Consider the following 19,809-nt stretch of genomic DNA (forward strand, 5'->3'; position numbering starts at 1 on the left):
ATGTGCTTAGAGTATTAAAATATACTTTTATACAGCTATTAAAGTATCCATATTGTTGTGTCAGCTGATGGCAAGAATTGATTTCTTGAAATTGTTTATAATCCCAGCCTAGCAAAATTACCTCAAGGAGGGCCTTCTTGACTTCATCATCAGGTATGTCCTCAATTGTTGCCTCTGTTTTCTTTTCTTTACCAATGAGGTAAAGGAAGAAGTTTGGGGAAAGACAACACAGCCCTGGACCTCCATGGACAATAGACACCGCAATCATTCTTCCAATGTGAAAATATTCATTGTCTTCTGCAGCTAAAATTACCAATATTGCAATGTTAATATAAATTGATTTTATAAAGTATAAAATCAACATTATAAAAATGTGAAAAATATTACCTTGACAGTCAAACGAGAGGTATTTTGCATTGTCTTTGCCTTCAAAAACTCTCCTTGTTTCGATGGCATCCATCAACAGGGTTAAAAACTCTCGAGTAGGCCCCCCAGTATCCAGGGCCTCCTCCATCAGCCCAACGTCGTCAGTGAATTTCACCAACATGCTGCAGGTGGGGTCAAATGAGGAACGCCTAAAACCTCTATCAGCACCATCCCAGACATTGGCCCTGTTCATGTTAAATCTGTTACAGGACTTTCTGTTAAGACAATGTGCTAGATTTGATACTATGTCTGCAGCTGTAGGCCCATCTTGTCCATCACTGCAAAATAAGCAAACAATAAGTTTGTATATAAGTAAAATAAGTAAACTATAATTCAGATGTCAAGCAGTTTCTCTATAGTTTAATAGATTTACTAGTGAAGGCAACTAAAAATGTATTTAAGTTTAAGACAAATATTGTATCTGATGGGCAAACAAGAAAAGCTAACAGTAAGCACAAAGTCATTAGATGTACTCAGTTTATGTGATAGTACCAGTCTTTCTCTTGTGTTTTCTCTACATCTTCAAGATCTGAAGAACTGCTGTCAATAATGACAGGTGCATAGATATTGGTATATGTACTGTGGAAAGGAAGTACAAGAACAATGAAACAGTTAATCCAGAATGCATTGTGAAACCGAGATGTTTTGTTGTTCTTGCTGCAGTACAGTACTTTGTTATTGTATAACCAGTGTTTAGGAGCACAGCACACAGCTCATAAAAACTATGTCTCGGTTTAATATTTTTATACCGCACTAATGATGTCATAATAAAGTGTTAATGTCTTATTACTGACTTGTAGAAGCCACTTGTGGATGGAGTCAGTGAGGTGCATGGAGTCACTGAGGTGGACATCTGTTGGGATGCACTCTTGGCCTGCAGCACCAATAACACAGCACAATAAGAACTTACATCAGTCATCACATAAATACCCTAAGAATAAGTTAATTTACAGTTTAATATATCGCAGAACATTACATACTTGCACATTAGATGACTGGGATGTTGATGCCTCAGATAATTCTGATGTTATGGTTGACCTAAAATGTACAAACTATTTTAATTAATTTTTAGATACATTTTAATGAGTAGAAATTGTGCTTTTTTGCTTGCTTGATGGTAATTTCAAAAGTGAATGCACTGAAAAATACTGACATTGATATAGCTGGCACGGGGACCAAAATAACGTGTTTTCAGAAATTTAACTTACCCGTGTCTATGCTCTGGTGTACTGCATTCAGGACTTGACCAAAGCTGCAAAGTATGGAGGAATTTGATATGTCTTTATGTTTTTGATCATTATTCACTGTGTATTGCTCTTCGTTTTAAACACATTTGTATGAGATTCTGAAAAGCACCCTGCACAGCTGTGTTTTTGATGTCTGGCAGTGTTTATGAAATCTGGGGACTTTTTCCGGCTCCAACCCTACAGTATGACCAAATCTGGGCATGTTCCGCCCCCGTTACTATGACTACAATCTACATTGAGCAAGGCCACAGTTTTGCCACAGATAAAGACAAGAGAAGGAGGTGAAGAAGGGGAAACAGGTCATGATGACCATGACATAATTGTGGTGGGCGAGGATATATAAAAATATATTTTAAAAATTAGGTAATAGCCAGCCTACCACGAATAAATACGCACCTTGTTGCTTGGGATATTGGTGGCAGAAAATCAACAATTGGTTAATAAAAATAAGAGATAACGGGAATCTACCTGATTGGTTTTAGAAAGGACCACCTTTCAGAAGTTTCACTATAACTGTAGACTGAAAACACTTGGTTTTTAGATGACTAAGGACATCTCACTTTGTTTGGCCTGATCAAATAAAGTTAACTCCTTGACACCTGGACCTTCTTTGTCTGAGAGATTTTTTGAACTTCAAGATCGATTTCTACCACATCACACACATATCCGTTTGTCTTTCAAGATGAATTCATGAGATGTGACCTCTTGTGCAGTCATTTAGAAAAAGTTATGCCTATAAAATATAGAAGGTTAACGCCGGTCTTTTCTCATTTGACTTGCTGTCCATTTGGCCGGCGTACTGCTGAGTTTGCTGTTGCTTTAATGTGCTCTGTTTTAGCATCAAAGCAGCAATTATTAACAATCTCAGTGGGTAATCCCACACTTATGAAGTCATCCCTTCACCTTCAACAAAGTCAACTGTTAAAACTAAAGAACTGTGCATTTTTAAATACCTTGATCTTTTTCAAGTGTATAATTTAAATACTTACTCTTGGACAAAAAGTCCTCAAGCACGCAGATGAACAGTGTGATCCTTTGATAAGCTTTTCCAATGGCCTCTTTGTATTGCCCAATGGTAAAAGGTGTGTCAGTCCCAGGTATATTTTTTATCTGAGAGCCATCAGGATATAGCAAGACATATTCTCCATCTTCCATGTCTCGATTGAAGTCTTTCAGTTTTTTTATGGCAGCTGGCAAAAGTTGCTCCAATGACCACTCAGGTTCAACCTGTAGAGGTAGGTTTTTCCCTCTTATGGGCCTGAAACCATTCTTGGTCTTGGTCATGATGCCAACAGAAATCTAAATCATTAATCAGAAAATATGAAAAACAATGATGATAGTGTTTATATTATTAATTTATTATTAGAAAATAATTTATAATCTTGAACATTAATTTTAACATACCCTCACTGTTTTCTTGATTTCTTTTTACTTTTTGAAAATGTCCTCCTTTCATTTTCTTTTAGTTGTCTGTATTTCATGAAGTTGAGAACAGCTGAACTAGCTGGGATGGCACCTGTATCAGTCACTGAAACACACACACACACGCACACACGCACACACACGCACACACCCACGCACACACGCACACACACACACACACACGCACACACACACACGCAAGTTTTTGGGGTCCCCCGGAAACACTTCCGTTGTCGTTTGTGCAGCTTGCAGCGCGTTTCTGTGTTTGTTTGTGTTGCGATAATTTGCAGCGCGTTTCTGTGTTTGTTTGTGTTGCGAGAATTTGCAGCACGTTTCTGTGTTTGTTTGTGTTGCGAGAATTTGCAGCGCGTTTCTGTGTTTGTTTGTGTTGCGAGAATTTGCAGCGCGTTTCTGTGTTTGTTTGTGTTGCGAGTATTTGCAGCGCGTTTCTGTGTTTGTTTGTGTTGCGAGTATTTGCAGCGCGTTTCTGTGTTTGTTTGTGTTTCGAGTATTTGCAGGGAATGTGTCGCCAAACTAATGAAGATGCTTTCTGAATTTGCTTGTGTTTTTTGTGTTTGCATGTGTTTTCTTCAGTTGCAGCGTAGTGACACCTAGCGGCCACCGTACATATCAACGTCACTTAAACTGCTTGATTTCTGAAGTGGTACTGTACTACAGTATATTATACAAGAATATTGTTTTTCCAAGGCCAGGAAAGTAATATTTCTTAGAGTTGATATACGATCTGCTGATCACTCGCTGGCCGAGTACATTTAGTCTGTCGCTATTATTAATTCTGCTGCATCAGGTAAAGTGTATAAAATAGTTAATGGTTAATCTCCATTAATTATACGTATGTTACTGTGGTTAAACTCATAGTTTCCCCGAAATACACTACAGTAGTTATAGTGTCATGGCGGATCTCACTTTGCTGGATGATTTGGCAAACCTTTTTTTGAAAGCTCAATTTAAAAGACACACTAAACAGAACAATATATGAAAAATAAATAAAAGAAAAAACATTCAAACAAACTGATAAAGAACAAAAAGAGGTTTGCATATTTATCATTATTACAAAAATCATATAAATATTTTTTTTAACATTTCTCTCAGCTTATCTATTACTACATCACTTTACCTAATCATAATAACATTTCAATTTCACCAAAAAATAACTGCAAATTCGGTTTCTTTTCTGAAAATGTTAAATTTAGCTAAATAAATCTCCTATTATAAATATATAAATTATATAAATATATATAATCCATAAATAATTATTAAATTAACAATAAAAACCAAATTGAGCAAAACATGCACTGCGCAAAGAATGTCCTTTCAAAGACCACTGTGATCTGTTTAGTAAAAGCACAGAGTACATTCACGTGATTCATAAAGGGAGGTTTCGTCACCATATATGGTTCATTGGGGGCGTTACCGAATGCAAATTACCATGAATGTGAACGAATATGGCGCTTAAGAACATGTGGGATTTATCAACAATGATTACTCAGCGGTGTGCGTTAAAATCGTGTATGCACGTATGATAAATAGATTTTTTTGTACTTATACACATTCTAAATTTCATTCGTAGGACAAAATATGGAAACTTTTCTACGCACTGTTGATGAATGAGCCCCCTGGCTATTAAAATCCATCTTTCGACAATTTTTTATTAGAGCATTCTGGTTGTAAAAAAAGCAAAAACGTGTAGTGGCATGTGTAATGGAGTAACCACTAGGTTCCAGTATAGCCCTCTATAGAGTAGTTTGTGAATTAACTAGTTGTTCAGATATGATTTAGGATTTGTTGATTTGAATGTACATGTAGACAATATCAAAGATTTTTTGTCAACTTTTTGTCAACTTTTAGATATTTTTGGTTTGATAAGTACAAAGTTTTGCATTATGATTACAGTCAAACATTAAAATGTTGTTATAAAAGGAACACATGGAAAGGCTTTTTGTTACTTAGTATTTGATACTTAAGATATCTAACAAAATAAGGAATGGATAGCGATAAATCAAACACTTTATACAAACATTTTACAATTAATGGTTATTTCATTCAGTTTACTGGGCCTCTTCATTTAGGGGTCACACTTGGCTCCATCGCGGTCACACTAGGCTCCTGTAACTTTTATCAGGAAAATGTATGTAATACATTTTTGTTCAAAATATTTCTTATTTTGCATTTTGAAAGAAGTTTATGGTAATAATGAATTTATTAATGCTATAATTATCATACATTTTTCGTCCCAAAATCCAATCTTTGAAATGCAGATTAGTGCCATTTGGTTGTAAAAAAAAGGAAAACGTTTAATGGCATGGTGTAACATCTAGGTTCCGGTGTGTGAGTGCGTGTGTGTATGTGTGTGTTAGAGAGGCAGAGAGAGAGCCTATTTTGTATTTTTATTTAATTTATTGATTTTATTTAAGATATTCTCTTAATTTGCTCTGTTGCAGCGTTACCAGTTCATTTTTTTGAGTGTATGTGTGTGTGCGTTTGTGTGTGCGTGGGTGACTATTTTGCACTCTTGATATTTTAGAGTGTCACCCCTTGATTGCTGTGCACTTTTTTCTGCACAGTGGCTGATTTGTAGTTTGCGCCACCAAAACATCTTTGTTTTCATATTTTTTTATATTTCTCATATATTTCCCATGTCGGTCATTTTTGACCGCAAAGGAGCCAAGTGTGACTATTTTTCTGTGACCGCTTAACATATACGAATCATGTCCATATTGTTTTTTGTGTGTTCACATAGCTTATGTGACAAAATATTCGCGTGTCATCACATTCTGATGAAGCTACGATTTTTAACATTTCAAACTGTAAAATGTAAAAGTACCAGAGGGCTAAAAAAAACTATGACTCCCAAATGTGCCTACATGTATATTATGTGACATTATGCACTGCGATGGGCTGCTTTTCATACTAGTCAACTGAGCGGCATGTCCCATTATGAAAACATGCTTAACGCACCATTTAGTGCTTTGCTTTATACTTTTGGTTTTGAGGTGATGTCTGTAGGCAGTGTGACTGTAAATTAGTGTCAGGTCTCGGGTCTAGATAACCGAAAGAGCACAGTATGGGGACATACCTGACAAGGCCGAAGGGAGGGAATTGTGGGCGTACTCTACCCACGAGAGTTGAGAGCACCAGGAGCTCGGGTTGCTAGATGTCAGACAGCAGAGCATTCTAGCAAGATCCTGGTTGGCCCGCTCACATTGCCCGTTGGTCTGGGGATGAAAACCAGAAGACAAACTCGCAGAGGCCCGATCTGTCTACAGAACTCTTTCCAGAACCGGGATCTGTTTCCATGACAGGAACCCGATGCTGCTGTCCCGTTCTGGCCCGAACTGAAAGACAGACCAAAGCAGTGGCTGACCGTCACCGGTCCTCTCTCCTCCAGCCTATTTGTGTGGTCAGCGGGTATGGCTCTCCACCAAGGACTTGCCTCTCCGAGCGCCTTCTCATAAGATGGCACCCAAATTCATTGGTCCATACCGCATCACCAAGGTGGTTAATCCAGTGGCTGTCAGGCTCAGACTTCCCCCACCCCTTGGTCGTGTTCACCCCGTCTTTCGTGTATCCAGGGTCAAGCCTGTCTACTCTTCCCCTCTCAATCCTGCCAGCAATCGCCCCACCTCCCCTCCCCTCATCTTGTGGATGGCTCTCCTACCTATACGGTCAGTAAATTATTGGACATTCGTCGCCGTGGCAAGGGCATGCAGTACTTGGACTGGGAAGGCTATGGCGCAGAGGAGAGAAGTTGGGTACCATCACGGGACATCCTGGACCAGTCTCTGATCTTGGACTTCCTCGGAGTCGAAGTGAGCCCCCTCCTAGGACGCCCGGTGGCACCGCTGGGGGGGACGGGCTACTGTCAGGTCTCGGGTCTAGCACTCTCTATGTTGTCTGGCCTGTCCTCTGTCTTTGTTGTGTCGGGCACGTGACTGTTTTGACAGCTTGCCAGTCCACGTGCTCCACCCCGCCCCTCTCGTTTACCTTGTTAATCAATTCATTTGGGTTACCTCTTTTCATCTGGTTCTCCTTTCTATTATCGCCTTTCCCCGGCTGGTTCCTTGTTTCTGATTTATCCTGCTCCCCTTATATTCCGTCTGTTTTCAATTGTCCCGTGTCAGACATTTAGTGTTTAGACAGTAGGGTTGCCGTTAAGTAACTCTTGCCTAGTCTTGTTCCAAGTTATATTATTATCAGCTCACCTAGTCTTGTCTTGTCTTGGCTCCAGAGTTTAGCACACTCCCGGGTGTCTGCCTCTCTCTCAGCATTGTCTACCCAGCGACCGCCTCCCCAGCTGCCGGCTTCCATCCATCTACTACCGGTTCTGCTCGGTGCTGACTTATTCCAGTTCGAGTGACTTCCTGCCTTGTGGATTAACCCCAGTTCGAGTGATTTCCTGCCTTGTGGATTTACCCCAATTCAAGTGATTTATCCGCCTTGTGGATTACCGCAGTTCGAGTGATTTCTCCGCCGTGTGGATTTACCCTGACCTAGAGTGGCTCTCCGCCTCTTGGAATTATTCCCGTTTTTGTGGGCACTTTCGCCTTTTGGATTTCGGGATGTTTTGTGAACTATCTGCCCTGTGAACTCATATACAGTGGTTTTGCTTCTGTAGCTCCCTGCAGGGCTCTACCTCTCGCTGGACGACGGACTCTGTTATTCTCTTCCCCTGGCCATTTTCTGTCACCAGCCGAGCACTCGAGCCATCTAATCCCCCATAGTTATCCCCCGGGTCCTTCTCTAGTTCCGCTCTGGCGGCATTGACCCTCGCTGTGTTCCGCTCCGGCGGTTTTGTTGGGGTTGTCTTAAGCATCCAAATAAACCTGTATTTGTACCCTGCACTTGACTCCTGAGAATTCCTGACACATTAGTGTTTCATCAGGTGTTGTTTGGAGGGGTGTGTGTCCAGCAATACTGACACTTGTTGGACGCATGATAAATGTTACTGTATGTCGTACTTTGAACGATCGCCAGGCGTTTAACAGCTGAGCCTAGCACCATGTCTTTAGTTATACGATGCTGCTTTTGGTGCTAATAAATAAATGTTTTTGTTTGAGAATTGTCCAAACGAGGCTAATGTGCAATATTTAATGTATTTGAAAGATTCCCTGAATGTTTCAGTTTGTTGTTAGATGTATTCTGCGGTATACATACAAGTGCTCCTAAAAAAATAAGTTACCGTAGAGCCCTGTTTGGGAAAATGTCTGATTAATTTAATAATTAATCAGATTCATTAATCTTTAAAAAATAGACTGTGTGTCATTGCAATATTATATCACTCCATAACTCCATAGTTATGCTTGTTGGTAATGTGGGCTCCCTACAATAAACTCAAAATTACCTGAGTTACTTCACAACAAAAGACATCTGTGGTTTCACATGAATATACATTCATTCTCATAAGGCCTTTTCTGTGCCATACACATTTTAAACACATGTGATTAGAAATCTATGAAAGCATTCCTGTTGAAAAAGGGGTAAAGGGGACAAACACAGCAGGTGGAAATCATGATCTAGTCACATAGAGCAGTTCAATTTTAAAGGCCAGCGCACCGTATTGCTGGGTCAGGTGTTCCTATACAATAGGGCACACACAGTCGTTGAATTGAAAAAAAGTATATAAAGGTAGCCTAAATACAAGGCACAAAGCATTGGAGCTACACCAACAGTTGACAGAATGGGGAGAGTAAGTTCTAAAAATTATGATTTGAGTGACAAATTAGACATATAAACTGTAATGTTGCAAAGTACCAAATATTTTTCTGTATTGATGATTTAAAATCAAAATGGTGTTTTCTTTCAGGTTATCTTCTTCGAGGACAGGAACTTTCAGGGTCGCTCTTACGAATGTATGAGCGACTGTGCTGACATGTCCTCCTACCTGAGCCGCAGTCACTCCTGTAGAGTGGAGAGCGGATGCTGGATGATGTACGACCGTACCAACTACATGGGAAACCAGTATTTCTTTAGGAGGGGCGAGTACGCTGACTACATGTCTATGTTTGGAATGAATGACTGCATCAGGTCCTGTCGTATGATCCCCATGGTGAGAAGCTTTACATTTACATTTAGTCATTTATCAGACTCTTTTATCCAAAGCGACTTACAGAGAGTTCAGGGAGCAATAAGCGATATGTCATACAGGAGCGATAATACAATAAACCTACAATAAAGAACAAAGAACATTTTTAAGTTGCTCAATTACTATTAACAAATATTACATTATTTATTACATTACATTACATTATTACAGTATTTATCTCCTTTGGCAATAATAAGGGGAGGGAGGAATATTATTATTTTATTATTAATAACTTCACAGAATCACAGAAAATCTTCAGATTTGTGGACTATTATTATATTTAATTGTTATATTATATTCCTGTATTTTTAGATGTGATGTTGATCCCTTCTAATAAATTTAATTACAATGTACTTCTCTTTTAATACAGTACAGAGGATCCTACAGAATGAGGATCTATGAGAGGGAGAACTTTGGAGGACAGATGTACGAGATGATGGACGACTGTGACAACATCATGGACCGCTACCGTATGTCTCACTGCCAGTCCTGTCATGTGATGAACGGTCACTGGCTCATGTATGAGCAGCCCCACTACAGAGGAAGAATGTGGTACTTCAGGCCTGGAGAGTACAGGAGCTTCAGTAATATGGGTGGAATGAGATTCATGAGCATGAGGCGTATCATGGATTCTTGGTATTAGCGTTCTAATATTTCAATAAAATAATTCTAAAGAAAAAAGTTTGTGAAAAATTCATTCATAACACTGAAATATGTATTTTTAAATAATATTTTAAATAACATCAACAACACAACGACAATATGAATACTTCAGAGCTCTGACAATACAGGAGCTGTAGAAATAAAGGAACAAATCGCATGCGATTCTTTTCTAGTATTTTTAGCAATTCCTGAACAAACAATAGGTTGGTGAGATAAGCAATTTCAACAGTGGCAAATTACGGCTTTTGCCACCAACACAATGGACCAACAAGATGAAAGTAAAAACTAGGGTTGGGTGCCTCATTTAAATGAAATATACAATAAATATTTGCCCTCTGTATGTTGGGAGGTAAGAAGCCAGCAATGCACATGATCGCTAGTTTAATTATGCTGTGTTTATGTGGTGTCAGAATAATCTGAAAAATTATTTCCGGACTGAGAAAATTCATGTGAATGCAAGTTGGAAAGCTCTGATAATACAAATCCAACACATTTTTATAATAATGTTAGCGTCCATGTTGTTTTCACATTCCAACTCAGGAAATGAGACCATCCGAGGAGCATGTGAATGCAACTTTCACTCCCACTTCATTTGACGGCAGCAGGCCTACCGTCAGAAAACTGTTATTTAAAGGGATAGTTCGCAAAACAACATTACATTTCGAAGCAGCTGAAGAATAACTGACGACAGACTGTAAAGATCTGAATTTGATTAACTCTTTAGCACTACTTGTCATGAAGTGCTTTGAGCGACTGGTCCTGGCACACCTCAAGAAATGCGTCCTCGTCACACCAATTTGCCTACCGCAGCAATAGGAGCACAGAGGATACAGTCTACACGTTTGGACAACAACTATACACATGCTCGTTTGCTGTTTGTTGATTTCAGCTCAGCCTTCATTCCTTCCAAGTTAACCACTATACTTGGAGATCTTGGCTGGATCATGGACTTTCTGACCAACAGACCTCAGCATGTTAGGTAAGTTCACACCTGCTCCACCACCATCACACTCAACACCGGCGTACCACAGGCTTGTGTTCTGAGCCCGTTCCTCTACTCCCTCTTCACCCATGACTGCAGGCCTGTGAATGGATCCAACACCATCATCAAGTTTGCAGACGACACCACGGTGATCGGCCTCGCCAGTGACAACAATAAGATAGCCTACAGGGTGGAGGTGCAGCACTTGGTTGCATGGTACGCTGACAATAACCTGCTCCTTAACTCCAGCAAAACAAAGGAGCTCATCGTGGACTTCAGGAGGGAGAAAGGATGCACGCATGACCCAATCCCCATCAACGGAATGGCTGTTGAATGTGTCTCCAGTTTCAAGTTCCTGTGGACCCACATCTCTGAGGACCTGTCCTGGACCACCAACACCTTCAGTATGGTCAAAAAGGCTCACCAGCACCTCTTAAGGACTCCGTCCATCCTGCCCATAGCCTTTTCAAACTTCTACCCTGGTTGGCGATTCAAGAGCCTCCGTACCAGAACCACTAGACTCAGGAACAGATTTTTCCCCACAGCTGTCTCCTTACTGAACTCTGTCCCCAGTTGAACCCCCCTGCCCCTCCCACGACACACTCCTCATCTCTCATCATGGCCAAAACTGTAGTCACTTCTAAGTAGGCATAGCATCTTGTAAACATTCACATTCTGTATATAATTCTTCTTAGCTTCAGCCTATACATTATTTGCACAATGCATCTATACTGTATGCACATGGCACTTAATCTTCTGTTTATATGTTCACAGCACATCTGTATATTGTCTATAGTACTCTTTATATTATGTCCATAGCACATATATCTTTATATCATGTTGATAATACTGTATATATACCCATCTGTAATTATCTGCTTTTATTTGTGCATATTGTTTCATCTATACATACTGTATATACTGCACTTGCTACTCATCTGACTTGTGGTTAGATGCTAAACTTTGTGCCTTGTACTTGTACATGTGTAATGACAATAAAGTTTAATCTACTCTGATTAACTCTTTCAAAATATTGTCATGATTCTGCATCAGCATGTCATGTCTTCCTTGATCTAGTGGCAGGATCATGACAGAGCCTCATGTTTTGTGTGGAGAGAGACATGTTATTGTTGGTTCTGACATAACATGCGCTCTCTCTGGTCTCGTCTATGTCCCTGCCCCCTCGTTTCCTCATTATTGACTGTTAATGATTTTCATAATAAAGGTTCCCTTTATTAATAAAGGTTCATAATAAAGGTTCCCTTTATTATGCCTTTGTGTCTTCTGTCCTGTGCTGGTTCGTTTTGTTCCGTGTCTGCAAAGACTTCATGTCCTGTTCCTGCGTTGTGTCCTGTGAGGTATTGTCTAGTTTAGTCAGTGTAGTTTTGTCAAGTGTTTTATTAGTCTAGTTTAGTAAGTCTACGTTCCTGTTTTATCTCTGTTATATATATTATATTCCCCTGTTTTGTTGTTTTACCCCCTCATGGGTCGTTGTTTTGTGTTTTATTTAAATAAATCATTGTTTGTGTCAAGCTGCCTGCGCTAGGGTTCTCTCCTTGTCCCTCCTTGACACATTATACGGCACAGTTTCACAGTTTCAGCATCACAAAAACTATAAGGCCGTTTATTTCTTTGTGTATTAGGAAAGATAATTTGCAGTATAATAATTACAAAAATGTATAATTAAATTTTAGCTTAAATTTAACTTTACAGTAGTAACATGCTTTTAATGAAAATAAATGCATTGCTCATTAAAAAAATCCATGACTGCTCCCAATAAAGTGTTGTTTTTGGAGGCAATAATAAATAAAGAATTTCAGGGCTCAGAGTGTAAAAAATTGTTTTATTGAAACATTAGAACACTAGTACCAAGAGTCCATGATACGCTTCATGCTCATGAATTTCATGCCACCCATATTACTGAAGCTCCTGTAATCTCCAGGCCTGAAATACGACATTCTGCCTCTGTAGTGGGGCTGCTCATACATGAGCCAGTGACCATCCATCACATGACAGGACTGGCAGTGAGACATACGGTAGCGGTCCATGCAGGAGTCACAGTCGTCCATCAGCTCGTACATCTGACCTCCAAAATTCTCCCTCTCATAGATCTTCATTCTGTAGGATCCCCTGTGCTGTAAAGGTATTTGTATATATTTATTAATTGTGTAAAATTAGAATAAAAAGGGTTTAGTCAACAGTAAAGTAAAATAGTTATTATTGTGCCTTTACCATGGGGATCATACGGCAGGATCTGATACTGTTGCTCATTCCAAACATAGACGTGTGGTCAGCGTACTCGCCCCTCCTAAAGAAATACTGGTTTCCCATGTAGTTGGGATGATCATACATCATCCAGCATCCGCTCTCCACTCTACAGGAGTGACTGCGGCTCAGGTAGGAGGACATGTCAGAACAGTCGCCCATACACTCATAAGAGCGACCCTGGAAGTTCCTCTCCTCATAGAAAACAATCTATTTTTGTAAAACAAAAAGAAAATAATAAAACACATTTTAAACAAAGAAGTTTCCAGGTATATTATTGTTTTAATTTCAAGATATATCAATAGTACTTACCCTTCCCATGATGGTGGTGATAGTGTTTTTCGTTCTTGTACACTGACACCCTGCTCAGTTTAACCCCTACATTTATACCTTCCCAAACCTAAAGGATATGTGCCTCCTATTGTAAAAACTCCTGACCGGGCAACATGGAATAGAGGCCCATGGAAATCCAAAATGCACTTTACTTATTAGTCTTCCATTAACTGGCCTATTAGCCAATATGGTGGTGTGCTGCTTGCATCAAACAAAACAACTGAGTCACACCAGTCATATCAGTACTTTTTCTACAAATCCATAGTTAACAGACAGTCGTTGCAAAAAAGACACACAGAGGTATATCACTCCGCTTGTTTTGTTGTTAAATAGATAGATCAACTTATTAAAAAAATTATATGTTTGTGAGTAAAAACAAATAATATTTTGAGCTTATTTAGCCAGGATAGTTCACGTTCAAATTTAAACAAGTATAGATGGGAGAACTACATCCACAATGAAGGCATGTTGGATCCACGTATATAATTGTCAAATCTCATTGGTTCTCACGTACCTCAAAACCAATTTGGTTATTTGACTAAGAGATTTGTGGAGCCAGCGTGCCACTGTAATGATTTTAGTTCAATTTGGTCAAAATTTTAATTAAACTTTTCTTGGCTAGATAATAATTTTTATTCACAAACATGTATTAACCCCTCGGAGTCGTATGGAAGTTAAAAAATGGGTCACAATTCAAGGGCATTACAAACCTAAGAACAGGCAGGATTTTATTTTCAGTAATATCTTTCTTAGATTGTGTACATTTTATTTCAACAATAGCCATGTCATTTGACTTGGGCTAAGATCGATTTTAGCTAAATAAATTGAATTTAACAACCAAATTGTACTTCAGGGCAAAATTAGAAAATGCTATTGTGTAAAATGTACAAAATCTGTAGGCCAGCAAAATAAAAGCGCTCCATACTACTAAAGGCTTCCATACTGGTCTGCTGAATCAGGAGTTTGTCTTTCTCAATAGCCAGCACAGTTTTTTTCAGCTCACTCGGGTATAAAAGTAAGACTGGAACACAACAGAGAACAGTCAAGTAAAACAGGACTCTGCAGTGAAGCAGCTCAAGAAACAGAACAGATTAAACATGACTACCTCTGGAATGAGCATGTGCTGGAAGAAAAAAATATTATATAAAATATTATAACGCAAAATACAATCATCATCATCATTAGTCCCATGACCTGGCATGGTCGTCGGGTCGCTGTACTGTTGAACATCTAACCAGGTCCCTCCATTTGTCTCGGTCATGTGCTAGTGCCTGTGTCTCTGCAAAGCTATTCATAGTCCATTCTGTAATGTTGTCAGCCCATTTCTTCCTCTGTCTGCCTCGTCTTCTGCCATCTGGGACGCTACCTTGGAGGATTGTTGTGGATAAGTTGTTAGCTCTAACGACATGTCCATACCATTTCAACTTTTTCTTTCTAACTGCAGTGAATAGATCAATCATATTTGTTCAAAAAGAACATTCGTTCACGAATGTAACATCACTACATGTGTCCCAATTCGGAGGCTTCGTCCTTAGAAGGCTGAAGGACTTTTAAGACCGATCAAAGGTTGCTTCAAAAGCAGCCCCAAAATGTGACCTTATTTCCGCGGGGTTTTAAAGATAGAACGAATGTATCCTTCACAGCTTTGGCTATCCTGAGATTCATTGTGCGCCTGTAACGGCTTGAAATTTTTAAATAATCATTCAAAACTTTAGTTAAATAAAAGTATGTAATTTACAAAAACGGTCCATTTCAGTGTTTTAATATTATACGTTGTTCATTAACATTATTGGTGCATTATTGTGTTTTAAATTTCTAAGGTTGGTTAATTTAATATACTGTTGGGCTGTTTTAATCTACATAAACGTGTCATGTTCTCTTAACGTAAAATATCATTTTTCTGGCTCCGTATTTGTTTAAAAAAGTCAGAAACGTCTCTGCTGTGTCCTTCTGCTGTCGCCACGTAACAGGAGCAGCAGGTGACGCAATTAGGAAATACTTGGCGAGGCTAGGCCGTCTCATTTCAGTTTGCTTCTTGGACCTTTGAGGCGGTGTCCTTAGAAGGTTGCAGCCCCCGAATTGGGTCACAGCTACAATAATGTATAGTACCAATAAAACACACCAGTTTCTTAAACTGGGGGCCATATGACACAATATTTTACAAATTTAGATAAAACATCTGAGAAATAAGGCTACCAACCAAATGAATGGAGGCCCTAGCACTAAATCATTTCATTTAATTAATATTTGTTTGACATTATAAGCCTTTGTCTGAGGGGACCACAAAGGGATGCACCCTACATAAAGGGGATGTCTCACTGAAAAAGTCAGAGAACCACCATCACTAGTCTGTCAGCTCATATTACTGTATCTTGATCCTGACTGTGAACAGATTCCCATATCAATCTCTAAAGCAATTTCACATTCTCCCACACCTCCTGTCAAACTCACAAATACATGGAAATAACTGGAAAAGTAACTTTCCACAAAAAACTGCTAAACATTTCAATTAAAGGAGGGCTTATTAAACTCTGATTTATAGCGTTTTGGAACCAAACTCTTCATATTTAACTTAATTTTGATTGATTGAGTAAAAATGTGTTTTCTTTACAAAGAAAGAGGCAAGATGAAAACCAATATTTTCTGTTTTAAAGTTTCACATAGCATCTTTAGGTTCTAGTAACATAAAAAATTATAGTCCAGATTTTGATTTTAAAAGATTTATTATAAAAACGTATCATTTTTTCCCCAAAATGCAATAAATCCATGACATCCATTGAATCAATAAATAAATCCATAAATCCATTGAATCAATATATAAGTTATTTTTCATATTGAAACTGATGAAAATACATAAAGTGAGTTGATCCACATATGACAGCCTCTAAACTCAACACAATACTAAACTTATATACAGGGCAGGCACTGGACTAAAAATACATTCAATCAGTCATCGCTCCTAAAATGAATTCAAGGGGTCATCTTTTTAATGCTATAAATTAGTGTCTCATTTTATTAATCTCCTCACGTAAATGATTAGATTTCGATGGCTTACGTTTCTTCCCCACCGCAGAAACTAGCACGGGTTCATCAATGCCATCAAAATTATTCATGTTTGTGTTTGTTTGTTGAACACAAAATATAAAGTAGATCAGGGAAACCAGGATGCCGACCGTATTCACAGCGCTGCCATTACTGTTTACAACACGTGGAATGGTGTGCTGTGATTGGTTGAGCGGATATATCGCATTCTGCAGAGAAGTGAGACTGCCGTATATTGCGGTTTGGAAAGAAAGGGAGAAATGACATGACAGACTAACATGGCGGATATCGCATTTTGTGTAAAATTAAAAAGTGACTTTTCAATACCGACCTGATACAATACTGATTTTGGCGGAAAATCTTTTTTTTTTTAATGGCGTTTATCGCGTTTTGGAACCAAACTCTTACTGGTCCAGCTCGAGATATTATGGTGTAGTAATTTTTACCAGAGTTTTTTTTACCATGTGACCCAAGCCAAATGTCCCCCCTGTTAGAGAACATTCTCTTTTTTTAAGTGTTTAGAACTATTAATTATTAGTTCTAAATGTATAAAATGTACCTCACTTTACCCTGCAACTGTATTTCAATAGTCAAAGTTTCAAAAGTATTACTAAACAAGTAATAAAAAGCCATGTTATGTTTGTGCCACATTGTAATTTTAATGTATACGTTTAGTATAAAAAGGGACTTTAATGCAATTTAGTCCCATTTTTAAATGACCTGGTTTTGCTTATTCCTCACTTGCAAGTAACCAGAAAAAAACATGTATAACATATATTGATTTTACTTGGTTAATATAAAAAACTACACAGTGAACAGGGTGGACAGAGGAGAAACCAGGTGCGCACAATGTAACAGGTTGGACAATAACATGAGTGACATTTTATGCTAAACTCCGCCATTTCTACTCATATGGTGAGCAACAGGTTAGCACATGGTGATCTTGGAGGAATATTTTTAACATGTTTATTAACAATGTTTTTCAAGATTACAAAAAATATAGTTTCCTCTATAAATAAGCAAAACAGACAGGACATGTTATGCTTTACCATGTCAGTGAACTATTCGGAAATGTTGAAGAAAAAGCAAATAAAAGAGTGATACTTAATCTGCTTCTTGTAGATGATTTGGACACATGCACTCTCAGCCGCACATGCACACTCGGACACATTGCACTCTCAGCCGCGCTTGTGTAACCGGTCCTACTCGCCCCGCTCTGCGCGGGCCTCGAACCGGGTCGTTCCGAATGGGAGACGGGCGCTCTAACGTGGAGGCTAAAGACCGCAGTCTCTAGCTAGAGCGTCTCTGTTGGTCGGGGAGTGAGGTTTACACACTGCACAGCTCTTCACTAGCTGGCCTCCGTTACACTTGCGCACTCGGACACATGCGCTGTCAGACAGATGGGTGTTTTAGGTGCACGCACAGGCCACTTGTAAGTATTTTTATTCATTTCGTACACGATTAAGTTGAAGTAAAAGTGTTGTTTTTCAGTATTAGGTAAATGTTATTGAAAACGATCCTGATATTTAACGTTATCTGATATATCTCGCAGGCAGAGGCCCCTTGACATTGTTAGAGGGAGGGTTCAGTGACCGCTAACAAACTTTTGTAAGTATATTTATTTAATTCATACAATATTATGTAAGGTAGATGTAAACGTTTTGTTTTAATTTATGAGACAATGTTATCGGGAACTAAAACTATCCGGATATCTACAGTATCTAATATGTCGCATCTGTGCTAATTGGGTACTTTTTCTTCATACAGTAACTAAATTAGTGAAGAACTATCTAAATTCATTTTCTTTAAGACGGTTAAAATATTGAGTGTTTTACTGGCTCTGTGTTTTGGGCTGTTGTTAAGAAAAGTGACAGGGAAGTTTTCATAAGACTAATAAATAAGAGAATAAATCATTATTCAAGGTAAGATTCGTGTATTTTAAACGATTACGACATGTCTGTTTCTGTTCAAGACATTTCAAGCTTACTGTTGCACACACTATCAAACTCTCTCTTATACACTACTATAATGTCTCTTATACACTATCAAAGCTTTTCACGCATGCTATCAAACACTTATTCACTACTACACTATCTCTCACACACCATCAAAGCTTTTCACGCAGGCTACCAAACTTTCATTCACTACTACACTATCTTTCACACACACTACCAACTCATTCACTATCAATCTCTGTCGCACATACTAAAAAAGTCATTCATGCAAACACTACCAAACTATAAGGTTAAAAATGGCATGTTGGCATGTTGTCATGACAAACTAGGTAAATTTGTGATGTATTTTTTGCACAAACAGGAAGAGCCTCAAGTTTTCACGTACAGGTAACTTGTACACGTTACTTTGTAGCAGCTGCTCAGGAAAAGTACCCAATTATGGACCCAAGGTAACAGGCTCAAACTTCATATTTGCTTTTTTAGGTAGATGAAACCAGTCTTTTCACCCTTGAGTTTCCACCGGAGAAGCAGGTGGTTCAGTCTCCACGAAAAGTAGGTTTTGTTAGAAGGGTTGCAGCCATTATTGTTCAGCATATTTTTCCTTATCCTCTTTTGCATTGTTGTTTCTTTTGTGCGTGTCATGATGGTTCTTAAGACTGCACGTCAGCGGTGCTTGGAGAACTCTGGGGATCTTCTTGTCTCATTTCAGCTATCTCGTATACTGTGCATGGAGGATGAAGAAGCTGCTGAGGCCTTGGAACGGTTCTTCAGTGCAGAGTTCATAGAAGACAATCTTGTAGAGCCACTGATATTTGTTTTTACATTTATGCAGGACATTTTGGTGCTGCCCTTGTCCACCCTCCAAGAACTGTATACATCTAGAGCAGGGGTGGGGAACCTTGATCCTGAAGGCCCACTGTCATGCAGTGTTTATCTCCAACCTAATCAAACACACCTGAACCAGCTCATTAAAGTCTTCTGGGTTACTAGAAACTTCACAACAGTCGTGTGTTTGATTAGGTTGGAGCTAAACTCTGCAGGACATCAAGGTTCCACACCTCTGATCTAGAGTAAGAAAAGCCATCATCTCTGTGAACTGTTGCTGTCTGGTCGGCGCTACAGAGCAATAAGCACCAAAACAACCAGACACAAAAAAAAGGTTTCTTCCCTCACGCAATCTACGTCATGAACAGTTAAATGTTCTACCCACTGTGCAATTAATAACATTGTGCAATAGTAACGATGTGTAATACTAATTATATCCACTTCATAATACTCTATTTTTATATAATTTTTGTGTAAATTATTTTCTGTTATGCTGTATATAGCACATATTTTGTACATACAATATATATACACGAATAGTTTTAC

The 19,809-nt window shown here is 38.8% G+C and overlaps 3 protein-coding genes across 3 annotated transcripts in view; 1 reads left to right on the top strand and 2 right to left on the bottom strand.

Moving 5' to 3' along the window:
• The window catches only part of LOC130555324 (G2/M phase-specific E3 ubiquitin-protein ligase-like), an 8,139-nt gene extending 6,556 nt beyond the window's left edge, over positions 1–1,583 (bottom strand). Inside the window, exons 1-5 of the mRNA XM_057335439.1 lie at positions 1,407–1,583; positions 1,221–1,300; positions 919–1,005; positions 388–704; positions 122–303 (exon numbers count right to left, since the gene is read on the bottom strand). Coding sequence (XP_057191422.1) covers positions 122–303; positions 388–704; positions 919–1,005; positions 1,221–1,279 — 645 coding nt within the window. The 5' untranslated portion in view covers positions 1,280–1,300; positions 1,407–1,583. The remainder of the gene's footprint in view (positions 1–121; positions 304–387; positions 705–918; positions 1,006–1,220; positions 1,301–1,406) is intronic.
• A 7,195-nt stretch (positions 1,584–8,778) lies between these two features.
• On the top strand, positions 8,779–9,841 carry LOC130556046 (gamma-crystallin M2). The gene is made up of 3 exons (XM_057336699.1): positions 8,779–8,802; positions 8,920–9,162; positions 9,569–9,841. The coding sequence occupies exons 1-3, from the start codon at positions 8,794–8,796 to the stop codon at positions 9,839–9,841; spliced, it is 525 nt and encodes a 174-aa protein (XP_057192682.1). The 5' UTR covers positions 8,779–8,793.
• A 2,864-nt stretch (positions 9,842–12,705) lies between these two features.
• LOC130556045 (gamma-crystallin M2-like) lies at positions 12,706–13,443 on the bottom strand. Its single transcript, XM_057336697.1, has 3 exons — positions 13,421–13,443; positions 13,076–13,318; positions 12,706–12,978 (listed from the first exon to the last, which is right to left on the bottom strand). Exons 1-3 carry the CDS (start codon positions 13,427–13,429, stop codon positions 12,706–12,708), a joined length of 525 nt encoding a protein of 174 aa, XP_057192680.1. The 5' UTR covers positions 13,430–13,443.
• Positions 13,444–19,809: the final 6,366 nt, after the last annotated feature.

This window comes from Triplophysa rosa, linkage group LG6 (genome assembly GCF_024868665.1).
Source record: "Triplophysa rosa linkage group LG6, Trosa_1v2, whole genome shotgun sequence".
Lineage (NCBI taxonomy): Eukaryota > Metazoa > Chordata > Actinopteri > Cypriniformes > Nemacheilidae > Triplophysa > Triplophysa rosa.

What these genes read in the sequence shown, in the direction of transcription:
- LOC130556046 (XM_057336699.1), top strand. An exon ending in CCTGTCGTATGATCCCCATG is followed by an intron (nt 9,163 to 9,568) that starts GTGAGAAGCTTT and finishes CTTTTAATACAG; the next exon opens with TACAGAGGATCCTACAGAAT.
- LOC130556045 (XM_057336697.1), bottom strand. An exon ending in CCTGCCGTATGATCCCCATG is followed by an intron (nt 12,979 to 13,075) that starts GTAAAGGCACAA and finishes ATACCTTTACAG; the next exon opens with CACAGGGGATCCTACAGAAT.